Source organism: Helianthus annuus, chromosome 15 (assembly GCF_002127325.2).
Source record: "Helianthus annuus cultivar XRQ/B chromosome 15, HanXRQr2.0-SUNRISE, whole genome shotgun sequence".
Lineage (NCBI taxonomy): Eukaryota > Viridiplantae > Streptophyta > Magnoliopsida > Asterales > Asteraceae > Helianthus > Helianthus annuus.
The window spans coordinates 120,816,411-120,840,679 of record NC_035447.2 but is presented as its reverse complement, the minus strand read 5'-3'; the positions used below and the strand labels follow the sequence as shown (position 1 = coordinate 120,840,679).

General features: G+C 39.4%; 2 protein-coding genes across 2 annotated transcripts; both read right to left on the bottom strand.

Moving 5' to 3' along the window:
- Positions 1–15,057: 15,057 nt before the first annotated feature.
- Positions 15,058–15,720, bottom strand: LOC110914107. The gene has a single exon (XM_022158928.1). The coding sequence runs from the start codon at positions 15,718–15,720 to the stop codon at positions 15,058–15,060; it is 663 nt and encodes a 220-aa protein (XP_022014620.1).
- Positions 15,721–19,800: 4,080 nt separating this feature from the next.
- On the bottom strand, positions 19,801–20,715 carry LOC110914106. The gene has a single exon (XM_022158927.1). It carries the CDS (start codon positions 20,713–20,715, stop codon positions 19,801–19,803), a length of 915 nt encoding a protein of 304 aa, XP_022014619.1.
- Positions 20,716–24,269: the final 3,554 nt, after the last annotated feature.

The following is a 24,269-nucleotide window of genomic DNA, read 5'->3' as shown; positions in this document are numbered from 1 at the left end:
AGGCACCATCCAATTGGCTTATCGAGCGTTGTAGTGGTGACTGTAGCAAGTGGTGCGGCCTGGAGCATCTCTGCTAGGCGCGGGTACGTCCTGACGGAGAGTGTTAGGCACGATGGCGCAACGGGCGTCGTTCTTCACAAGGGAAAAATGAACCTCTCCACAAATGGGGGGGGGTTGCCTGATGCAGATAGATATAAGGGGTGCAACGTCTGGCAGACTGAAAAGAAACAGGATCGTGATCAAGTATAGGTGTAGGTTCAGCAGGCGCAATATCAAGCCGTCTCAATGGTGTAGTAGCTGGCTCAAGTACAGGCTCCGGTCATGTAGCGGTGTGGTGAGTATCAGTGGTGAGTGTGGGAAGCAAAGGTGCATCCATAGGAACTGGAACAGGGGCTGAAACAGGAGTCACAAGGGAGTGTCACAGGAAACTCCAAAGGTGGGTAACTATTGCCATCTTCTATCCACCCACTGCGGGTGTGCGCGTATCGAGGATCAACTTGGGCCGCAAGAAGCGTATGATTGAACTGTACAGGCACAGAGTCAGGAACATCAGCAATGTGAGGGGCATCAACATGAGCATCAACAGCATGCTCATCCTCCAGCAGTGGAGCAACAATGGAATGGTCATCGATAGGTACACTATCAATCAAAGGATCCACAGTGAGTATAACTGCACGAATAGGGTCATGCTCGAATACGGGGTCTGGAGCAGCCACTGGCTCGGGGGCTACGGCATCTAAAATCGAATGCATGGTCAATGGGGTCAACTGGGCCAACTGGGTCAACCGGGTCCTCCATAGGCTGATCCAGTGGTATAAACTCGATCTCCTGATCTGGGTCGAATCCTGGGGGAAAGACAGGATCGGAATTCTCCTCAACATCGTGATCGAAAGCAAAGCTAGGAGCAAGGGCAACAGAGGATGCTCTATCAGGATCTGATTCGTGAGAAAAGTGCTGCACACTTCGAGTGTGTGAAGGTGCGGCAGCCACAGACTCGAAGGAGTCCAGGACCGGTGAGTGAGCAGGTAACCCCTCTGCGGGAGCATCTGCGAGCAACAAAAGATCTCCAGCGGCTAGAAGGGCCTCGCCCTGAACATCATCCTCTAGGGGCTCGTCATTAAACGGATCGACATCGCCATCAGCGTCAGCGTCGAGAAGCATATCGTAGGCAGGATAAACGGCCAAAGGTATGGGAGCAGGGGTCTCTACAAGCGGTAGGTCCCCGGCCAAAGGGCCATCAGCGAGGAGTAGAAGATCACCGGCAGCAATGAGGGTCTCGCCCTCCATGTCACCCTTGAGTGGGTCCTCATCAACAAGTCGACGTCGTCGTCAGCGCCTACGTCCAGGGGCATATCAACAATAGGGTAAGCGACAAGAGGTATAGGGGCAGGGATCACCGCGAACGGCGAATCCCCAGCGATAGGGCTATCAGCGGGCTCATCCTCGACATCGGGCAGTGCAAATGGCTGGAAGTCTTCATTGTCCGTGTTGGTAGTATCCGAAGTGTGTACCTCCCTTTCTGTCATAATCTCATCGTCTGACACGATTGCTAAAGGATCCGAGGTGTCCGTCACTTCAGTATCTGAAGAGGATGCCATGCCGTCTTGTAACACAAGCACACACATGCACAAATAATAAATCACATAATCAAATAAACACATTAGTCACCAGTTAAGCAATCAAATAGTTCTCCTAGTCCCACTAGCCAAATTCTCCCAGCCTCTAAGACTGCTCTATCATCTACCTCGATCTCTTAGATCGAGCCTCGGCCTCCAAGACCGAGCCTCAGCCTCCAAGACTGAGCCTGCTCTTCCTAGTCTCACTAGCCATCTACCTCGATCTCTTAGATCGAGCTTCGGTCTCCAAGACCGAGCCTCAGCCTCCAGGACTGAGCCTACTCTTCCTAGTCTTACTAGCCATCTACCTCGATCTCTTAGATCGAGCCTCGGTCTCCAAGACCGAGCCTCAGCCTCCAAGACTGAGCCTAAAAATAATATATAAATGTGCTCAACATTTGTTTGTAAAAACGTTTTGGATCTGGACTTAAGTGGTATGCAGTAAAAAAAATGTTTTCGTGAGAGCCCTAGTGATCATAGTCTAGACTCGAGAAGGAATCCTAGTTCGCTATGATCAGAGCTCTGATACCAAGCTGTCACACCCTGGCTTTGCGGAAGCGTGGTTAATTTGGTGTGACTTCTTAATACCATAGCTTAATCATAACAAAGCTATATGAAAATAAAGTCATGCAAGATCATCCATTGATTTAAGTTTCAAAATAAAAGTACCACAACATTGTTTTTAAAGTACCGACACACGCAACGGGAGTTACAACCTAATAACATAATAACATTGTTCAGAACTCAAAACCACAACCATAAAGTAGACGTAGTTTAAAAGCGGTGGCTCGTCCAGGCAAGAGCCACGACCCCTAAACTTGGATGACCTTATTTCTTTTACGCAGCGAGAAAATGTATCATACCATGCCAGATCCTTAATTACCTGAAATACATGTAAGTTGGAAAAATCAACAAAAATTGTTGAGCAAGTTCATGTGTAGTGAGTATGTAAAACCTTTGTAAGTATAAAATCCTGGTATGTAGCAAATAAGGAAAAAGAGATCACCAATGGTTTGCAAGGCCATTGATATGTGTGAAGTGCAAGTAGGAAGGCTCAAACCTAGCAGACTTATGCGATGGGTACAAAGTCACCCCGAGGTCCGTTATGCTGGGCCTAGGGCTGGGCTCGCTACACCCAGATAGATCTACCGCTCCTGCCCCTCGGTCCTACCCTGAGGATTAATGACCTCAAGTTTCCGCCTACCCAATTCACATGATCTAAATAATAACCCTCCTTACGCTAACCATACCATGTAAGAAATATTCGTAATCATAGTAACATGTATTTCACCCCCGCAGTTTAGAAAACTGAAAACAGTTAAGAGAAAAGGGGGGCATGAACTCATAGTAGTGCGTCTCTACCAAGTATGTCTCCAAGTCAAGCAGCTGTGCAACGACCTACATGTACTAACTCTATTAGACGGACGGCCGTGCCTTAGCTTTATGGTTTACGTTTTAGGAAATAGTTAGACAACTATTTCGTGTTTACATTCTGTGCATACTTGGTAATTATTTTCCTTCCCTAGGATGGGGGATTTAATACATGTGCGTTCGAAATATATTATTAAGTCCCACTTAAAATATATTTTATTTCTAATTCTAAAATATAAATATTTTTCTCAAAAAATATTATATTTTTATTTCACATAATTTTCCCAAAATAATACTTTAACAAAAATTACGCGTTCAAAAATATTTCCTTAAAATGCGTAAGTTACGTTTTAACGATCAAGTGGTAATGATAATTACCGGTGTAACTTATATGTTTATCGTGAAAGCGTTTGTATTATTTTGGATTCGTTAACGTTCGATAATATTATTTTCACCCTAAAAATAATATTTAAGTATCTTCACAAATAATTAACAAGTAACGTTGTGAAAAATATATTTACTAAATATATTTATCACGTTTTATTTTGTGAAAATCCCACCTCCGATATTTGTAAATATAGTCGTGGCGAAACTTACATTTTGAAAACATGTCGAAAAGTATTTCTAACACTTATAGTGAAAATAATTCTAAGTGTTAGGTTTTGGAAAAATTTCGCCAGAGTTTCCTCTGTAACTGGAGGTGGCCACGCTTTCAAGCGTATCATTTTCTTTTTATAAATCAAATCAACCATTTTTCTTATTTAACCAAAACAATATTCAACACAACAAACTAGTTAATAAATATGTAAATCGCATAAATCACATGAACTTGTAGTTTTCTAAAATTATGAAGTAAATCCCATTACTTTTAGCGGATCTTTATATAAAGCAATCCGATCTCGTAAAAACCTTGCTTTTAAAGAAATCCCGTCTTCACATCTTCTTGTAAATTTTACAAAAATTGTTATTTTGTCGAAATTTTGTGCTACACAAGTGTTTACACATTTGTGTGTTCTAAAAATCATTCTTGTTAACGTAAGATCCATCCTTAGGAAAACATGATTTCTTTTATACTTGGTTCTTTGAAAATACCACTTGTAGATCCGTAGATCTACTAGTTTTAAACACTATTTTGTAAGTAAAATCACTTTTACACAAGTTCATGATTCGCGTGTGGTAGAGTTTCATCTTTTAACCCTTGTTACTTCCAAAACATCCTTATGTCATGATCTATGATCATGACCAATCCGGGTTAAATGATGATCCGAGCTACCACAACACAGATCGGGTCCAAATAACCACACAAATCAAACACTACAAGATTTACACAACAAACAAGCTTTTAACCATCAATATTAGTGTTTTTAGTAGCCTTTTATGTGTCATCTTGTAATATTACGAGTTTTAACCGTTACAAGTCATATTAACCATCTTAAAATAGTTCGAGAAGGTGATTTAAGCAACTTACTACTAGCTCGAGGCTAGGGAAGAATCTAGGCGCAAAATGAGAGGATAAAAGCAATAGAGTGAGGTCCTTTGAGCTCCGAATGCACCAAGCCTCCTTATACGGGATCCTTGACGTTTGTATGAACTTGGAATGTGATGAAGGGAATCGAAAGATGGAGGAATGATATAGGGGGTGTTCGGCCGAAGCCTTCTAGAGAGAGAGAGGGAGAGTTTGTGAGTTGAGTTGTGAATGAAAATGATCATATGTGTAAATGGTGCTACTTATAGACAAAGTTAGAGTTAAGATCCAATGGACTTCATGTTCTCTTGATATGGGACCAAAGATAATAAAATAATGAAAATGTTGTACCATGGTGGTCACAATGTGACCGAAATCGGCCAAGGGGGGGGGGTTCTTGGTTGGATTTCAAGTGTTAGTTAGTTTATAGTTAGGTTAGATTAGGTTAGTTAAGTGCTTAACCTGGTTAGTAGTGTGTTGTGCTTTATGGCGGGTGTTAGGGCATTCAGGGACCCTAACTGGCTCAGAAAAAGATAAATAGTGTTAATGGCAATATTTTCATGTTCCGGGTAAAGTCCGGTTGTTCGGTTGGATAGTAATCCGTTAAAGCGTTTAACAAAGCTTTAAAATGTCGTTAATACCGTTTTTAGTGACACAACTTATTCCCGACACTTTGGAAAGTGTCTAGTAATATTTTTCTCTTGTTTTGGCACTTTATTAGCTAGCTAAAAGCTGAATTGTTTATTAAAGTGCTGAGTTTTGTGCTTAGTGTACGTTTTAGGCACATCCAGTCATTGTAACTTATCCCTAGAGACGCAGTTCTACAACCCTTGTATCCCTACACTCTCTCCTAGTGTAGTACACTATCTCGGGCTCATACAGGCCTTAGAGGCAGTACCTGCCTGGTGCTAACTATGACAGCATGTTCAATAGGTTATCCGTTCATTGTGCTACTGTGCTTTTGGTGCATCAAGGTTGTCACTAAGGTGCTGTAAGCAGAACATGGCGTGACAGCAAGTAAAGTATGATATAAGCAAGTACATGTATCAGCATTCAAGTAGCAGTTTATTCATAATTTCAAGTAAGCATAGTAATTAAGCAGAAATCAAATATTAATTAAGTCGTACGGAAACCTGATTTAGCGAGGGTTGTCACAGAAGATTTCTGTGAAGCTCGAAATGATTGGTATACAAAAGTAGAAACAAAAAAGAAGAAAAAAGGTGGAAAGAGAAATCCTACGCCGAAAGTCCAAGCTGAAAAAGGATCATCTTCTCAACCATAGAAGAAACGTAAAAAGAAAGCGGTTGAAACATTGCTGGTTGATGAACCAGAAGTATATGAGACAGAAGCTAATGTTGAAAAAGATCATGAACCGTTAACTCCTGAAACTGAGCAGTTGTTGAAAGATATTGATGATACTTTAGAAGCTGAGAAATCAGCTAGTAAGATAGTAGTTGATGATGAAGAGGAGAGTTCATCTGATTCAGAAGTTGATATTGATGCTCAAGTTGAACGTTGGATCAGAGAAAACTATGATCCAAAAGATGGAGAGAAACAAAAGAAGAGAAAGAGGAGTTCGGATGATGATGATGAAACATATGTTCCACCAGAGAATGTTCAGGTTGTAAAATCACCATCTTCAGGAGGTAGAAAGAAATCAACATCAAGAAAACGTGTCGAAACTCCAGCAGCGCGAAAGTTAAAATTCAAGCTGAAAATAAATCCACCACTAGAACCACAATCTAAACCACCATCACCACCACAAAATCAACCAATATCACCACCACCACGACAACCATCACCTGATCCTTTTCAGTCACCACAATCACCACTACAACATCATATTTCATTACCTATTCATGAACAACCACCAATAACATCACCTCACATCCAACAAGCATCACCAACCACACAACCGCCAGTTCATACTACTCCTGGATCATCTGGTTTCGAAAATTTCCCACATATTCAAGAGAGTACAGTTCTTGAAGAGCTTGATGATTTTAGCTTTGTGAATGATGATCTTGTGAAGAAGTTGCAAAAGAAGGTGAATGAGTTGTTAAGTGAGAAAAAGAAGTTAGAGGAACATGTTAAGTATGTTGAATCTGATAATTCATGTTTGTTGAAAAAGATTCAAGCTGATAATGTTGTTGGACCGTGTTGCGACCCTAAACAGTCAGTTGAGAACGTTCATCTTCACATACGAAGGCGGAATCAATGCATATGAAGTTACACAGCTATTCCTCTTTAATTTCCTCTCTATTGATGCTTTCTGATTACAATTTGACAGAGTTTCGTTACCGTAGCAATGACCTAGTTCCGCTCCAACATACATGAACTACTGTCAGGTTTCGCTCATGATTGCCTTATATAGTCCATGTGGTTTCGCTTAGTCGTCATGACAGATAAGCGAAACTACCATATAACCATATAAGCAAAACCTTTTTGACACATAAGCGGAACTATTTCTACACATGTACATAAAAGCGGAACTATTTCTAACCTATGTACACATAAGCTAAACCTCCTAATTTGACTCTCAAGCTCCAATCTTGACCTAACTTGACCTAAGACTTAATGCAGACGAAGTCAACAGACATTCCGTGCACCAACAGACTCCCCCTTGGATGTTGACGAAGTCTTCAGCCCCGAGTCTTCAGTCTTGGTCTTTTCTCCAATTCTCTGTCTTCTCATCATAAGCACTCTATCTTCACAGGCTTCAGGATCATTACCTGACTATATCTTCCATCTTCCCTTCGATTGTTGATCCAGACTCCCCCTTTCACAGACTCCCCCTCTCGATATGCTAGAGTCTGAGGTCTTGATCTGGTTCAAGCTTTGACAGTTAGCTTTCGTTGGGAATAATGAATTCCAAAACCTGTTTAACTTGCACATTCTCCACCTCAACATAAGTTTCATAAATTTATAACAGTTAGATTTAAGAAACTTACTGGTAGAAATCATTAATTCATCAATCTGTATAGTTACATCAAGTTCAAATGAATGACTTTGATTAACTAAGCATACAACCTTACAAAACATTTGTATATGACATTCAAAGTTTTCAACATATTCTCCCAATCCTGTTCATCATGTTTAGCACTCGAATTTTGAATATCAGCTCTTCAACATCAGTTAACGAAAATCTTTTTTGAATTTTTGTTTTGAATGAAATGCAGTAAAACAAGTATATACAAACAATATTTTTATAAGTTTGTGTAAGAGGATCATATCAGTTTATGAGACAAATCACAAGCACCGTTAAGCTTTAATCATTTTAAGTTCTAAACGATTCACATAGATTGACGATATAGTTGTCCTCTTAAACTCAATCTAAAAACTTTCGAAATGCTTACCGATATGTTAAGATATATTAATTTTGCACTAAATTCTTATGGACCCCACGATCTCAGCATATCCCTCATCATGCAATACACTAAGTCAAGTAATGCCTTTAAACTTTCATCAACTGTGATATGTGCGAAAACAAAGCAGAATGTTTAAACATTAACAATCAGGTCGATACTTCCGTATACGCAGAGAAAGTCCAATGTTTAAACAAAATAAGAAAATAAAAATAAGTTGAAGTTGTTTAGGCTTTACCCACCAGGTCGATACTTCCGTACGCAGAGGTGATCCAAAGCTTAAACGAAACACCAAAGAAAATAAAGCAGAACGTTTAGGCAATAACATCCAGGTCGATACTCACGTATACGCAGAGGATGTCCAATGCTTAAACAAAATAAAGAAATAAAACAAGTTTAAATCTTTGCAAAATAAAATGCACAATCACAACGACTTTTTCAGCAAGTTGTGAAAGTTCACAAACTGACCGGTTTTTATGCTCTTTAAGCATTCAGCAATTACTGAGTAGTTACACAATCAAGAAGGACAAAACTAAGTACTATGCTTTTGATCATGTTTTCCACTAGAACTAGGCTTTTTCTTTATGTTTGTATCGTTATCGCAAATCTACTAGTCTACCATAGCCTATCGTCACCTCTTTAGTAAGATCGTTTATCACATTTGACAATTCATTTCCTTAGCATGTTGTGATAGTCCACTGATTTTCTATCATTTCCTCTTGTTTCAACAAAAACTCATTTTTTTTAAATTTTTCAATGTTTTTGGCATTTTCAAATTTTCTAATTTTTTTTTTAAATTTTCTCCCCCTAAAATCAAAATATGTTTCAATTTTGATTTTCTGGGAAAATTTGAAAACAAACTGTACAAGAAACATGACAAACTGATATCAAATTGCTTCAATTCTCCATCCATCTAGCATAAACAATCAGAACTCCCCCTGACAACAAACTATTTTCCCATTTTAGATTTCAAAACACTTAAGTTTGTTTTAATCAAAATGGTTTTTCCGGAAACATAGTTTTGTTTGTCTTTTTACAAATTCGGGGTTATTTCATCATATTGTTCTCCTTTAAACAAACAGATTTTACAATATCAGTTTTAAATCTCAAACATCACTTGTAGAAAATCAAGTACAACTTAATGTCCCTGATTTACCACATGTAAGGCGAAAGATCACCATAGTGAAATTTCTCAAGAAATATGCCGATTCATGTTCCACGCTTACCAACCTGGGAACTCCGGCAAGTCAGGGTTTTTCATTTAAACAAATTCACCCAAGCCTGACCATCCTTGGGTTTGACAGTTTTTACCTTAACAACTGGCTCTTCTGGTTTCGACACACCAGAATCATTGCCTGAATGTGGCTTGTCTGACTTTGATCTGTCAGATTCATCGCCGACACCTTTCTTTTTCTCCTTTCTCTCTTTTGTCCTCAGATTTGTATCTGATGAATTCATCTTGCTTGATTTTGCAATCAAGTGAGTTGATTCATCAGAACTCTTATTCAACCTGTCCGGTGAACCCGAAGATAAAATCCTTTCCAGATACTCTCTGGCCTTCTTCCTCTTCTTTCGCAGTCTGTCTTTTTGCCCGTGAGAAAGTTTTACTTTTGTTTCCTGAACTTTAGGTTCTTGAACCTTCTGTTCTTTGGGCTTGACGTTGACTGGTTTCTTTGCCATTTTCTGAGATTCAGCCCTCGATCTTCCCTTAGATCTCATTGGGCAATCTCTGGCAATGTGGCCTCGAATTTGACAGTTAAAGTATCTTCTCGTCTCATAATTCCATCTTTGGCAATTAATAGCAATGTGTCCTTGATAACCACAGTTGTAACACACCCTGTTATCATACCATGTACCACCTTCACCCCAAACGCTCAGATCATAGCATTGTCTGACTTTGTGGTAGTCATCACTCCTCCGAAAAGCTGGATTTGACTTTGAAGCACTGTGGTCAAACCTGCACCACTTATTACCAACTATTTTTGAGTTTTGATTTTTAAATTTTTGTGATTTTTTATTGTGATTGGATGATTGATCTGATAAGCTTTTCTTTTCTTTTTGAAAATTTTTCGACTTTTTATCTTTCTGTTTCTGTTCCACATTCTTCTTTACAGGTTTTTGCGTTGAACATTCACCTTTCTCAGTAGAATGTAAAACAGTATTTTTAAACATTTCATTTAATTTCAAAAATGTTTTTCTTATTTCTTCTTTTTCTGTTTCATTATCAGATTTATCATCACAATCTTCAATTTTGACTTTGTCAAAATTTGTGGCCTTGTCACTTATTGGAACTGAATAGATCGGTTTTCGACAAGGAAAATTCAACATGTCTGATGAAGTGATAAAACCTTTCAATTTCTTTTCAAGTTCATCAATCTTGTTTCTTGAATTCTCAGCTTCATTTTCAAGCTGAGATATTCTTTCAAGATAGAACTTGATTGAATTTTTATTTTCAATTTTAAGATTTTCAAGAACAGATTTTTCATTTTCCAAAACTTTTAACTGTTCTTGAAATCTTGTTTCATTTTCTTTCAAATTTTTGTTTTCCAGTTTTATCCAGAAATCTTCATCTTCTGAAGATTTTCTTTTGCTTTCAAAATCTTTTTCATTTTCTTTCAAAATTTTGTTTTCTGATGTCAAACTGTTCAAATCATTTAATAGTTTATCATTCTCAGATTTTAGGTTTTCACAGTTCAAGCGCAACTCCAGAATCTGTTCATTATCAGCCTTCTTCTCGATCTTTAGAGTATTGTTTTCCAATGTCAAACTCTCCACATCCTTCAAGAGTTTCACACTGTCTGCTTCTGATTTTTCACAATTCAAACATTTTCCATTCATCTTTTTCTCTTCTTTTTCTTTCTTCTCTTTTTCTTTCTTCTCTTTCTCTTCTTTCTCTTTCTCGTCTCCAGTTCCCCACCATTTGTTCTGCCAATACTCATCCTCATCTTTTAACTCCTTGATTATGGCTTCCAGATCCAAAGTTTTATGATCGATCGCAATATTTCCATACTCATCAAGATAACACTCCCTGTTTGGATCCCATCTTCTCGCTCTTTTCGCTTCCAGATAGATACCAGAAATTCTAATTATTCTATTTTCAGCAATCATTTTTCTGTATCTATACTTCTGCTCTTCAGTACGGTTGTCTTTCCACGGGATAGGTTCTTTATTTGCCATGAACTTATATTTGTGAATTACCTGAAAATTCAGCAAACACTTAGAAAAATTTTCAAACTTTTGAAACACAATGACAAATAAGCGAAATCAGCTTTTTGATAACAAAAAAGCGAAATCAAATTTTGACAAATAAGCGAAATCTGATTTTATGTCACAAAAGCGAAACTAGTATTTGACAAATAAGCGAAATCAGGTTGTGTCTGAATAAGCGAAACTATAGTTGTCCGTATGAGCGGAACTATAGTTGTCTGTATAAGTGAAAATGATAATGTCCAAATAAGTGGAACTATCAGTGTCCGAATAAGTGGAACTATCAGTGTCCGAATAAGTGGAACTATCGATGTCCAAATAAGTGGAACTATCAGTGTCCAAATAAGCGGAACTACTCACTGTACGAATGAGCGGAACTAACTTGTTCGAATAAGCGGAACTAACTTGCTCGAATAAGCGGAACTAACTTGTTCGAATAAGCGGAACTAACTTGTTCGAATAAGCGGAACTAACTTGATATTTCGAGCGAAAGTACCGTAAAAGCGACACTATAATGTGCTTTCGAGCGAAACCTTTGATCTCAACTATGATTTTCGAGCGAAACCTTCGATGTTCGTAAAAGCGGAACTATGTTTTTAACTGATTTCGACCATTTTTAATCCGTGTTTTAACCTGAAACTTTCTAGGGTTTGTTATTACAGTGTTTCGCACGTTATGCTCAAAAATCAAGCCATTTCAACCGTAGGAACCAGTTTAAATCGAAAAAGTATGAGAGAAAGTGAGTAGAAATGTGAGAATTCTGTAGATTCAAGCTGTAGTAGTATGAACTCCTCGTCCTGAGCTCTGATACCACTTGTTGGACCGTGTTGCGACCCTAAACAGTCAGTTGAGAACGTTCATCTTCACATACGAAGGCGGAATCAATGACCATGAAGTTACACAGCTATTCCTCTTTAATTTCCTCTCTATTGATGCTTTCTGATTACAATTTGACAGAGTTTCGTTACCGTAGCAATGACCTAGTTCCGCTCCAACATACATGAACTACTGTCAGGTTTCGCTCATGACTGCCTTATATAGTCCTTGTGGTTTCGCTTATATGACAGATAAGCAAAACTACCATATAACCATATAAGCGAAACCTTTTTGACACATAAGCGGAACTATTTCTACACATGTACATGAAAGAGGAACTATTTCTAACCTATGTACACATAAGCTAAACCTCCTAATTTGACTCTCAAGCTCCAATCTTGACCTAACTTGACCTAAGACTTAATGCAGACGAAGTCAATAGACATTCCGTGCACCAACACAAGTCGACATAGACATTCTGAAAGCTCGAATAGCTGACTTGGAAGAAGAAAAGTCTCGAAGGGATGAGCAGAATGAGTACTTCAAGTTGAAAAATCAAGAATTAGAAGCCAAGAATGCTAAAAAGGAACATGAAGAGTATATGTTAAAGAAAGTGTTGGAAGATTTGATTGGTAAGCCGATTGAACAAAGGTTTGAAGAGATAGAACTTGCAGAAGTAAGAGCAAGACGTGAAGCTGAAATAGAAGCTGGGATGAAAGATAAAGGTAAAGATGTTCTAGCTGAAGATGATGTTCAAGTGACTGAAAGGGAAATTGTTCTGACTAAGCCGAAATCCCCGACAAAAGTTCTAGAATCGTCTATTCCAGCTCCTTGTCCATTAACTTCAGTATCTGGTATGATTAAGATCAAAGATGATGAAGAAGATGAAGATGATAATATGAAGGATGACGCAGATGAAGTATATTCTGTTCATTGCGATAATGATGATGATGGAAATGATGATGCTGATCAAGGTAATTCTGGTATAAAAGTAACTGAAGCGTCACAAAAAGATAATATTGATGAGTATCTTCAAGACAATGCAAACGAAGAACCAGAAAATGCAGGAGGAGAGGGGGAGCATGGTGATGCTGAAAATGTTGATGAGATTGTTGATCAGGGTGCAGGTTTGATTCTACGTCATGAACATGATGTAAAGGAAGGTGAGGTATTGCATACTTACACTAGAGCTGAGATCATTAAGATGATGGATATTGAAGAAAGTGAGTTTAACTTCGATTTTGAAGAGGAGTTAAACGAGTTTGATATCAATCATCAACCTGCATATCAGTACAAGTATGTTGAAGAAGCTGATAATTATGATAAAGTGGAAGTAGAAGACTGGAGCAATGATGATCAGTCTGAGAATGTTAATTTTGATACTTCTAGCTTTCCAACTCTCGCTGAGTTATTCAGCCAAGAAAATGAGGATGAATTGAGAAGAAAAGTTGCTGAAAGTGTTAAGAGTAAGAGTTTTAGAGAAATGTCTAAAGAAGAACAACATGAAGAATGAAAGAAGTGGTTCAGGAAGGATACAGAAAGAAAATACAAAAGACCACTACAGTATTACAGAAGGGATAGAGATGTTTCTCTGGGTGATATCATAAGCTGGGGGTACTTGCCACAAGTCAACGCTTATGCTATTAGAAGAGAACTTGGTGTTCAATATTTCCAATATATTCAAGATATAATGTCTCTACCTTGGTGGGATGTTGAAGAGTTGTCCCAAGTCAGAACATTATCATATCCAGTCAGAGTTCATGATATGCCAACGTGGGGCTTGATGAAATTTGAAGCCTTCAGAAATTTAGACACTGGAAGCCACATTATCCTAAGAAAGTCAAGAGGAAGGATCCTGTTACAGGTATTGTGGAAACAATTCTGAAGATCAAGAAGCCTAGGGTGATGAAGAATATTCCATTGCCAAAGATGGAACAAAATTTTCATGAAGGGTTTGTATGCTGGGTTTATAGTTGCATGACGACCGAAGCAGTGATTGTGTACGGAGTTGGGAATGAAATCAGAAATATTCACCTGTATGATCCGATGTGGATAGTAAATTGTTCTGCAAAGGATGTTGAATGTCTGTTTGTGAACAAGATTGGATATAAGGCAGAAGATAGAGAACAAGCTCTGCAGTTTCAGAAGGTTGCTACAATATGTTTTCAAAAGGGTATAAATTCTGAAAATATGTGGTTAACAAGCTGGAGAGAGATTGAAAGAGAAGAGTTTTTGAAAGCAGAAAAGAGGAGAAAAGAGCGTGAAGAAAAAGACAAAATCGCTCGAGCTACATGGAGGCAAAAGCTAGCTGAGGAAAAAAAGAGAGCTGCTAAAGAAAAGGAACAGCTCAGGAAAGCGTTATTGAAAAAGCCGAAGCAAAGGGAAGAATTTTTCAAGTCTTTGTGAAGAATGTTTTGAAGACCGACTGACTGAAGATTGCGGCAATATCCAAGGGGGAGTTTGTTGATGTATAATGTCTATCGCCTGTGCCATCAGTCTATGTTGTGTCATTTATATGTAATAGGTTAAAATGTAAAAGTTAAGTATGTGTTTTGGCCAGGACGCACGACTTGATTGGTCAGGTCGCACGACCTGATTGGTCAGGTTGCATGAAGTGAGCTTGTCCAGCTTGTGCGGTCTGGGTATGTTATCCCGTACGGTCTGGCAGGTCTATAAATAGGCTAGTAGTGTTCTTCATTTGTAACATTCTGGAGAATTTTGTACCGAACTGCTGTCCGATTCTCTCTGTACCAAAACGTCTAAAATCAATGAAGAACATGTTTGATGTGGTCTAAATTATACATATTTTATATATATATTTCCTACATTTTTGAATAGTTTTTGGGTTGTTTTTATTAAAATCCACTCGATTATTTGGTTCATATTTGAAGTTTGATGGTTCTAAATGAAAAGGAACTAAAACAATACAATTAATATAAAAAAGTGTTACATGGGAAAATTTGCAATTTAGAAAATCATGTTTATAGTTGAAATTGGTGATTAATTTGTTTTGAAGAATTCATGAGGGATTCATTAAAGATTATTCTAATCAATATCAATTAATGAAGTGATTAATATTATTTTTCAACTTGTTTGTCAATCTTCGTAGGGAACAAAGAAAGTAAAGAATTGAGGTTTTTTTTTGAAGGGCCACTTTCATTCAGAACCAAACAGAACAGACTATCTCCAAGGCGGAGATAGCCACAGTACAACGGAATTACATTACATCAAAACTAAAAGAATGCCAACCCGCCCAGTCCACACTATCTTTGCCACTACTAGAATACCACAGAAAACTCAACGATTTGATGTCCGAAATAACTTGAGCAATCTTCACATTTATCATCTTGAAAGCCTTCTCGTTTCTCGCCTTCCAAATACGCCAACATGTTATGACCAAAATGCCCAAAATCACCTCCTTCTTTCTGCTCGGGCAACCCACATGATCAACCAAAGCCTGCACGTCTTGGGTAGAAAACAGGAAAATCGGCGGAAGGTGACACCAATGTGCAATCCCACTCCAAACTCCTTGAACGAACCTGCATTCCGTCAATAAGTGGTCGACCGTTTCTTCAGCGTTATCACAAAAAACACAAAGGCTATCTCCTGTAACAATATTTCTTCGTCTCAACGCCACCTTCGTAGGAATCCGATCTAAACAAGCTCTCCACATGAATATATTACACTTGGCCGGCAACCATCTACACCAACGGAACGTGCTGACCAGCTCCTGTGACGTGCCACTTCGGACCCATCCTTTAATATCCTGAACCGAAAGATTCTTTAGTTGATTATTCCACAGCCACGAATCCTCATACTCGTTAAGAACAGTCCCCGACACCATCCGATGACAACTAATAAGCTGGTCCAACTCCTGCATAGTGCTCGGATATGACTTCTAATCCCAGGACATAACACCATTCTGCCTGATTCTGTTTGTGATCAAACACCATTTATTCTTTTCGAGCCGAAAAATATCCGGAAACATATTCTTTAAAGGAGTGTTGCTTATCCAGGGATCTATCCAAAACTTAATGAGCAACCCATTACGCACCTTCCCTTGGATTAAGGAATTAAAATATGAGCCATTAATCAATAGCCGAGACCCACTAGTAACAATCTTGCCCCAAACACCCCTCACATTAGCCTTACACGGAACCGATTGCCCAATCCTAACAGACCCATGAATGGAGTCTATAACCTTCCTCCACATAGCATCCACCGCCTTTCTATATCTCCAAACTCATTTGAGTAATAACGCATTATTACTAACGTCCAAACTAGACAACCCAAGGCCACCATTTTTCTTAGATCGAATAACCACCTCCCACCCCACCCAATGAACTTTATTAACTTCCGAGTTACCTCCCCATAAAAATTTTCTAATCAACGCTTCCAGTTTGTTAATTACCCCAGCCGGAGCTTTAAATAAAGAGAAATAATAACACAGAAGGCTCTCCAAAACGGATTTTATAAGAACAACCCTTCCTCCTATGGAGAGAACCTTAGCTTTCCATCTCGATAGTCTCTTCTTGAAAACTTCCACAACCGGGTTCCAGCTATTAATCCTACTCATGTTAGCGCCAACTTGAATCCCAAGGTACTTGAATGGCACGATACCCGAACAACAACCCAACTCTTCGGCCTTCTCTCTAACCTCTTCTACATTCTTACCCACACCATAAAGAGTCGACTTGTTGATATTTATTTTTAAGCCCGAACACAAGTAAAAAATTCACAAAATTCTTCTAAGAACCTTAAAATTTGAGTCCGACCACTCTCCCATAATCATAGCATCATCAGCAAATAACAAATGGGATAAACATGGTCCGTTATTAGGAAGGTCAACCCCTTTAAACAACCCATCGTCACACGCCTTCTTAACGAGCCCCGGCAAAGCCTCCAAAACTATAATAAATAAGAAAGGAGATATAGGATCACCCTGTCTCATACCTTTACCACAAGAAAACTCAAATGCGGGAGACCCATTGACTAGGATAGACGACCTAGCCGAATTTAACACACCTTGGATCCACAAAACCCAAACCTCGGGAAACCCCATTTGCCGCATAACCATCAACAAGAAGCCCCAATTCACATTGTCGTAGGATTTTTCAAAATCAATTTTAAACAAGAAAACCCGTTTGCCGCTTTGTTTCACCCATGCCAAAGTCTCACTCATAATTAAAGGCCCGTCAAGAATATACCTTCCTTCAATAAACGCCGATTGAGTTTCGTTGATCAGAGAGCCCATGACTATCTTTAATCTATTTGCAAGAACTTTGGAAATAGTTTTACTAACTATCCCAATTAAATTAATGGGCCGATACTCTCCCAATGTCACCGGGTCACTAACTTTAGGGATCAACGTAATAAAAGACAAACCAACCCCACGACTAATCCGGCCGGTATTGTAAAAATCCTGAAAAATAACATTAAAATCATGCGCAAACAATGACCAGAATTTTTTAACAAACCGGAAATTGAAACCGTCTGGCCCGGGAGCTTTATCACTCCCACACGAGATAACCGCGTCTTTGATTTCCCATCCTTGAAGGGCACCACCAAATTGTTCGCTTCTATAGAATTCAAGCACTTCAACCCATAACACTCCAACTTGGGCCGCACCACCAAATCTTCCGCGAACTTATTACGAAAGAAACGAAGAACTTCCCTCTTGATCATAGTCTGTGACAACTCGTATTTTTGTGTGCTTCGATGTAACTTGTTTGGACTATACATGACTAGTTGACGTGTTTGTTGGTAATGGAATATTATGTATTGTTATACCATGTGTTACGTGTTTGCATGTGATATCATAAGTTTAGTCGCACAACACTGGCCCAACCACACAAACCTTTGGGCCGAACACACCTCTCTCTCGGCTCACTATGCTTGGACTCGGCCCACCCCACCAAACCGGATATATGTTCACGCATACACACATCTTTGGGGTCTTTTACTTCTCACAATTTGCAATCAAGAGCACACACACACAAACCCTAGAACTCTCCCCCTTGTGCGACGGCAGCCCTCATCCGAAACCAACCATCTCGAGCAATCTAGGCTTCTCGGTTTTCTGGTTAGTGTAAATTCTTGATTGCTTGCTATGTTTGATGTCATGTTACGAACTAGGGTTTCATGTTAGTAATGTTTTATCGATGATATTATGTATTTGGTTTAGAACTAAGAGATGTGATGATGTTCATATAAATCGGATTTGCATGATCTAGAACCGAATGGATATCTATATTCGGCTGCTACATGTATGAGTATGATCATTACTAAATTAATCAAGTTGGAGTGGTTAGGGTGCATGATAGTCTTTAAATTCATTAATCATATGATCCGATTATGTGTCCCTTATGATATTGTTTTACTGTTCTTGGATTGATGATGTTTGCGGTGGTATGAACATGTTTGAATGTTGAATGATTGTGATTTGATCTGATTGTGAAACTGCCAAAACTGTTAGCAATTGTTACGGAAATCATGAGCTGCAAATAAGGAAATCTGTTACACATGCTTAGTCTCGACACAGGTTGTGAGTCGAGAACTCCTAGTCTCGACTCGAGACCACAACACCGACACAAACAGCACAACCCGAGACCACGGTTGCGGGTCCGGTTGCGACTCGAGACCGTGTAGTCTCGACTAGTACATGATGACCCGAGACCTCCTTGTTGCGACTCGAGACCTGGAGGCCAGCACAACTCGAGACCGCACTGTCTCGACTCGAGATCTCTAGTCTCGACTCGAGACCATGAACACGTGCACACTGTTTTGGACTTTGCACACTGTTACGAGCCCAACCATTTGGGCCGCATACTTGGACATTGTTTACGTGACTGTACTGTTGTTGATCTGCCATAATTATATATGTAGAACATACGTGCACTACTTGAATACGAACCTAACTTGTATGGTAACCATGGTAGGACGTGGCTGACCACCATATAGCTTAATTGAACTTTTCTGTGTATCTGCCGAGCAAAACCAAGGTGAGTTCACACCCTTACTAAGGCATGGGTTCCCAGGGTCGGGAAAGGGTTTTTGGACGATTACTTGTACTTAAGGCCTTGGGAGAGGGAGGATTATTGATAGATACTGCTAGACTAGTGATACAAATACTTCTCTTCGCACACACGCCGGGAATGGCTGCGATAATAGAACTAATCTTCGCATACATGCCTGGAATGGCCGCGAACCATACGCTAAACTTCGCACATATGCTGGGTGGGCTGCGATACAAATATACCTAGTCTAGAATACTTGGGAAACCCCCACTAAACTTCGCACACATGCCTAGAGGGCTGCGATACAAACACATACGATACTTGGATTACGAAACGAACATACGATTTACACTGCGATTACTATAACTGAACAAACCAACTGTGAACTCGCTCAACTAGTTGTTGACTCTCTCTGTTACATGCCTTGCAGGACCTTAGGTATACATGGAGCTTGCACGGGAGGCACAGTCGTTGTGGACAGGGATCATGGAGGTTTTGATAAACACTTATGACCGTTGGAAACTTATTACTTACATTGGGTTTATATTTATGCTTCCGCTAAACACTTAATATGTCTTGTTTTGAACACCTTTCATATTGATGGTTGATTTACATTTATTACTTACTATGTTCGATATGATTGGTGGCTTGATCCTGGTCACGTCACGCCTCCAAGCGGTGGTACTCCGCGGGTGGATTTTTGGGGGTGTGACATAGTCGGCCTAGTTTCCCAAGTCCCATCGATTATAAGACCAGGAATAACATTGGACACCTTCCGATTATTTATCGATCCATGGAAAAAAGCCGTGTTTGCATCTCCTTCCTTCGCCCACTTAACCCGGGATTTTTGTTTCAAATCTTGGTTTCTAAAAAATTCAATACTTCGTAATCTTTTCAAATATCTAGGTCTCTTCTTCTGAAAGATCACAAGTATCCAAAACCTCCTATAAATCGAACACCTCTTTTTTCAAGCAATCTTCCTCCTCCCTTTCTTTAAACTTAACAACCTTGAGCCAATTTTTAATACCACATTTGACTCTTTTCAGTTTGTTCATAAACTGTTCATCCGGCTTACCACCCAACTCGTCTTCTAAAGACAACGCCCTAGAGACCACCTCCTCGATACCTTCCCGACATAACCATGAATTGAAAAAGCGGAATGGTTTCGCTCCAAAATTTCTAGACACCACCTTAAGGATTAACGGACAATGGTCCGAGTACTCTCGAGGAAGCGCCCGGTACTCCGCGTTGGGCCACTCATTAAAAAAATTAGAAGAAACAAAAATGCGGTCAATGCGACTTAATTTGTTCCCAGCACAGAATGTAAACTTACGACCACGTAGAGCATACTCGCAAACTCCAATATCTTCAATAAAGTCATTAAATTCCTCCGAAGCCACCGCGTTGAACTTAGAATTTCTTCTTTCGTCTTTGTGACGCACACAATTGAAATCACCCCCCACCACCACATAATGCTCACCGGACCCAATCGCAGTCCTCATAACATTCCAAACCCGACGCTTATCATTCAAATTATGAGGAATATAAGCATTAACACATGACACAAACTTGCCATTATCCTTAATGGTACCCGAAACGATCAAAAAATTAGCATGCTTTACCACCACCGTGTTCACAAGTCTCTTCGGATCCCATATAGAAACTAATCCTCCTGAACGCCCAGAAGAAGCAACCCACTCATAATGAAAATCATTATTCCCCCCAAACCTCCCCATATCTAAACCGTCGACGGAAATAAATTGCGTCTCCTGTAGCATGACAAAACCCACCTCATTATTGTTTCTAAGACTCCGAACCCAACTGCTTTTATTATCGGACCCCAACCCCCTAATATTCATTGAGAAAAAAATCATTGATCCACCAATTGAGAACCTTCTTCCCGAACCAGATTCACAATTGAATCCTCAAAACTACTAATATCAGTCACACCCAACTGACGCCCCAACCGAATTGTTTCATTGGCCTCTATCGCATGGCTCGCACCATCCACCTGTGAACCATTTTCAATCTCCACCGAATTGTCCACCATAATACCCCCTTCAGCTTGCTGGACAACTTTGTTTAAGTCAGGAGTAAGAAATACCTCTTGGGCGGAATCCAACTCAGTCTCTTTTACTATTGGAGTTGGGCTTCTGTTATCACCAAAGATAAATCTGTCCAAATCAAAATAGTCATCTCCCTCACGGGCCCTTTTCTTGGGCCTATCCTTGCCTAGTGGAGAACAAGAACTCTTTCTTCTAGCCTTTTTGCTAAAACCCTTCCTTTTCTTTTTTAAACCATCATTCTTATTCCTCCCTTCTAGAAAGTGCGTTGAAAACGTATCCTGAATTGTAGGGATACTATCATTATTATCCTCCTTATTATTGGAAAATTGACCACCCTTCTCCAAATCCGATCCTACCATAAATTCCCCATTATGACTACCTCCTATGTCCCCAGCACTGGAGTCATCCGAACCCATACCCATTCTGACATCGTCTTGAACTCCTTCATCGTCGTAATCATACTCATCATCGTCAGACAAACAATCGGGTGTCCAATCCCCAGTATCCTCTTCCACAACAATAGGAAATGCCTTAGACTTCCAAGACATATTAAAACAATGATTGATCCTTTGCACTGATTTACACAAAATACCAACTAAAATATAAGATAAGTCCTCGTCGGCTTCCGATGACACCGGAAGTTGAACAACTTCACCGAACCTTTCACCAATGCCATTAATCACATGATCAACGTTTAAGCAAAAAGGAACCTCATACACCTTAATCCATGCAATACGTTCAAAATCCACGATTTGACCTTCCCATGCTTCTAATGATAGAAAAACATTCTCCCATAATTACTTTTTCTCAATAAACCATCCCTTTTCTTCATTGGATTCAAAGACAAGAACGACATGAAAACCTCCCAAGTATTTAATTCGTACCTTAATGTTAATAGCCTGAGAGAGCCAAATCCTTAAACTTGTCAAGGATGTAAAGTCTTTAACCCTTCCAACTAATCCAAACCCATTCCAAGTGGACCTAGTCACGACATCCGCCGCCACTGAAAAATCCATGGACCACTTATCCGGCTCAAGATCAAGAAGTGTGTCCCTAAAAGACCTTTGACCGACCCCCGTCGGCCCTGCCTTCTTAGCCCCCTGCTCCTGTACTACATTAACCAAATCGATCTTCTCCACCTCCTTTAACCTTTAACCTTCGATTGAACCTTCGACCCATCAACGAACCTAGCGAGAACAATAAATAGTTTGTAACTCCCAATCCACACGTCTTGAAGGTCATTCTGAAGCCTCTCCAGATCCCTCACATTCCGAAAAGAAGCGAAACCAAACCTCTTGCCAAGTTTGTCGTACTTTCTTACGATATACGTTCCTTGAATCTCTCCATAACCCTTCAACACTTTTACCAGATCTGCAGATGAACACCTTTCTGGAAGATTAGAAACAAAAAACTTCGAAACCTTAATGTTAGTAGACGTTTCTCCTTGATCCTTCGATCTCCGACCATGCTTGACTGGCACATCATACCATTGATCAACCCTAAACCGAGCCCTACCCGTCATTTTCAGAGCCCTTGGGGTCGCATCTCATATGTTTCTAGATGTCCTTTTTTGAAGCAATCTAGTAAAGAATTGAGGTGGACAAAAGAATTAAAGGTTTGGGATGGAAATCCATTAGAGTTACAAAAGACATTAATGGACAATAAAGAAAATGATGGTCCATTCATACTCTAGTGTTGATGAGTATTTATTGGGGTATTATTCTCATAAAACATCAACAGAGGCCACCATCCATTTTTCATTAGTTGGTATTTGGGTTGTTGGATTTTCGCAAGTAGGCCCAACACCCTTTAACAAGTTGCTTGGCCCAGAAGGAAATGTGAAGCATGATAATGTAGGGCATTATGAAAACGGATACATATTGTTGATACGAAGGCAGGGACGAAAAGAAGGGAGAGACAGAAACGGACGGCAGAAAGAAAAAGGTCGAAGGGCAGAGAGAGAGAGGAGAAGAAGTCATACGGATCAAGAATCAAGCTTTATTGAAGAATCGGGTCAACTATAATCCGTTAGTTATTCAGTTTGTTTTTACTTTGTGTTTCTCAAACTTGATACTATGGATCATTTATGGTTTGATATTTGTTTCTTGTTCCTGATTATGTTTCTTGGCTAAACTTATTTTTCTACCCGGGTTTGTGATGAATATTTGTTTTAATCGGTAATCTTTCGGCTTTGGTAATTTATTGATGGATTAATATTAAAGTAAGAGACCTAATAATAATTGGCTAGATGTGTGTGCGTGCTTTATTCTAATTTATTATCGTTAAATCGTTCCTCATGTGTCTTTGTGAATGTCTTTCATGTATAGATGCATGTTAGGTTACCTACTTTGTGTTTGTAACTAGTTGATGGTTTATGGTGCACGTATTCCATAGGAACTTTGTTTGATAATTTAAAGGAGTTTAGTGTTCTACCTATTCTTGAGACTGGGAGGAGATAACTAGTTGGGATTTTCTTTGGTGCTAGGTATTTAAGTGCAGTGAGACCGGGAGGAGATCTGTCTAAGTGCCCTAGTATTATTTGTTTTCCTAAGTCTTGTCAAGTGGTTTTAGGTTACCCCATGCACTCTAGGGTGTATTGTGATTAGTGAGACCGAGAGGAGATCCAGTCTTTCGGTACTTTAGTATTGTTGGAGAGATCGAGAGGTGATCCAACCCAGACCAGTGAGCTTTATTTGACCTTTATACCTTAGGATAAGTTGATGAGACCGAGAGGAGATTCAACCTGTCTTTAGTCTTAGAGTGTCATATTATTAGAACATGGTTCCATCATAGTTACCATTGCCGACAGAAAACCGATAGTCACGAATAGGATTCCAAACCTGGGTAGTACTTTCTCATCCTTGATTTCACCTTAGTAGCTTTCAACTTGCGTCTAGGTAGTCTAGTTCGTCTTAGTTAATTCCTTTAGTTTAATTAGTTAAAACCCCAAAATCCAATCAAATCAAATCAACCAGTTAAGTAATTAGTTGAGTCAGAGTCTAGTTAGCGTCGCTAGTGTCTCGTGGGTTCGATACTTGGACTTCATTAGGCTTTACTACGTATGATAGGTACACTTGCCTGTCAGTGGTCTAGCATTTAGAGAGTCTTAGTTTATAAATTTAAAACTAGGGTGTCTAGATTAGGTTAGTTTTTATTAGACCATATTCAGCACATCAATGTTTAAAGTGACTTTCTACTCTTCTACTCCTATTCTAACACTGATTGACGGTTTCAAGTCTGATTCCGCCTTTCTAGAAACTAGATCTGACTCTGATTGACTCATTTGGACGAATCCTCGATCCTACACTTAAAGAAAGTTCTTGAAGACACTGATGCTGCAACCGATG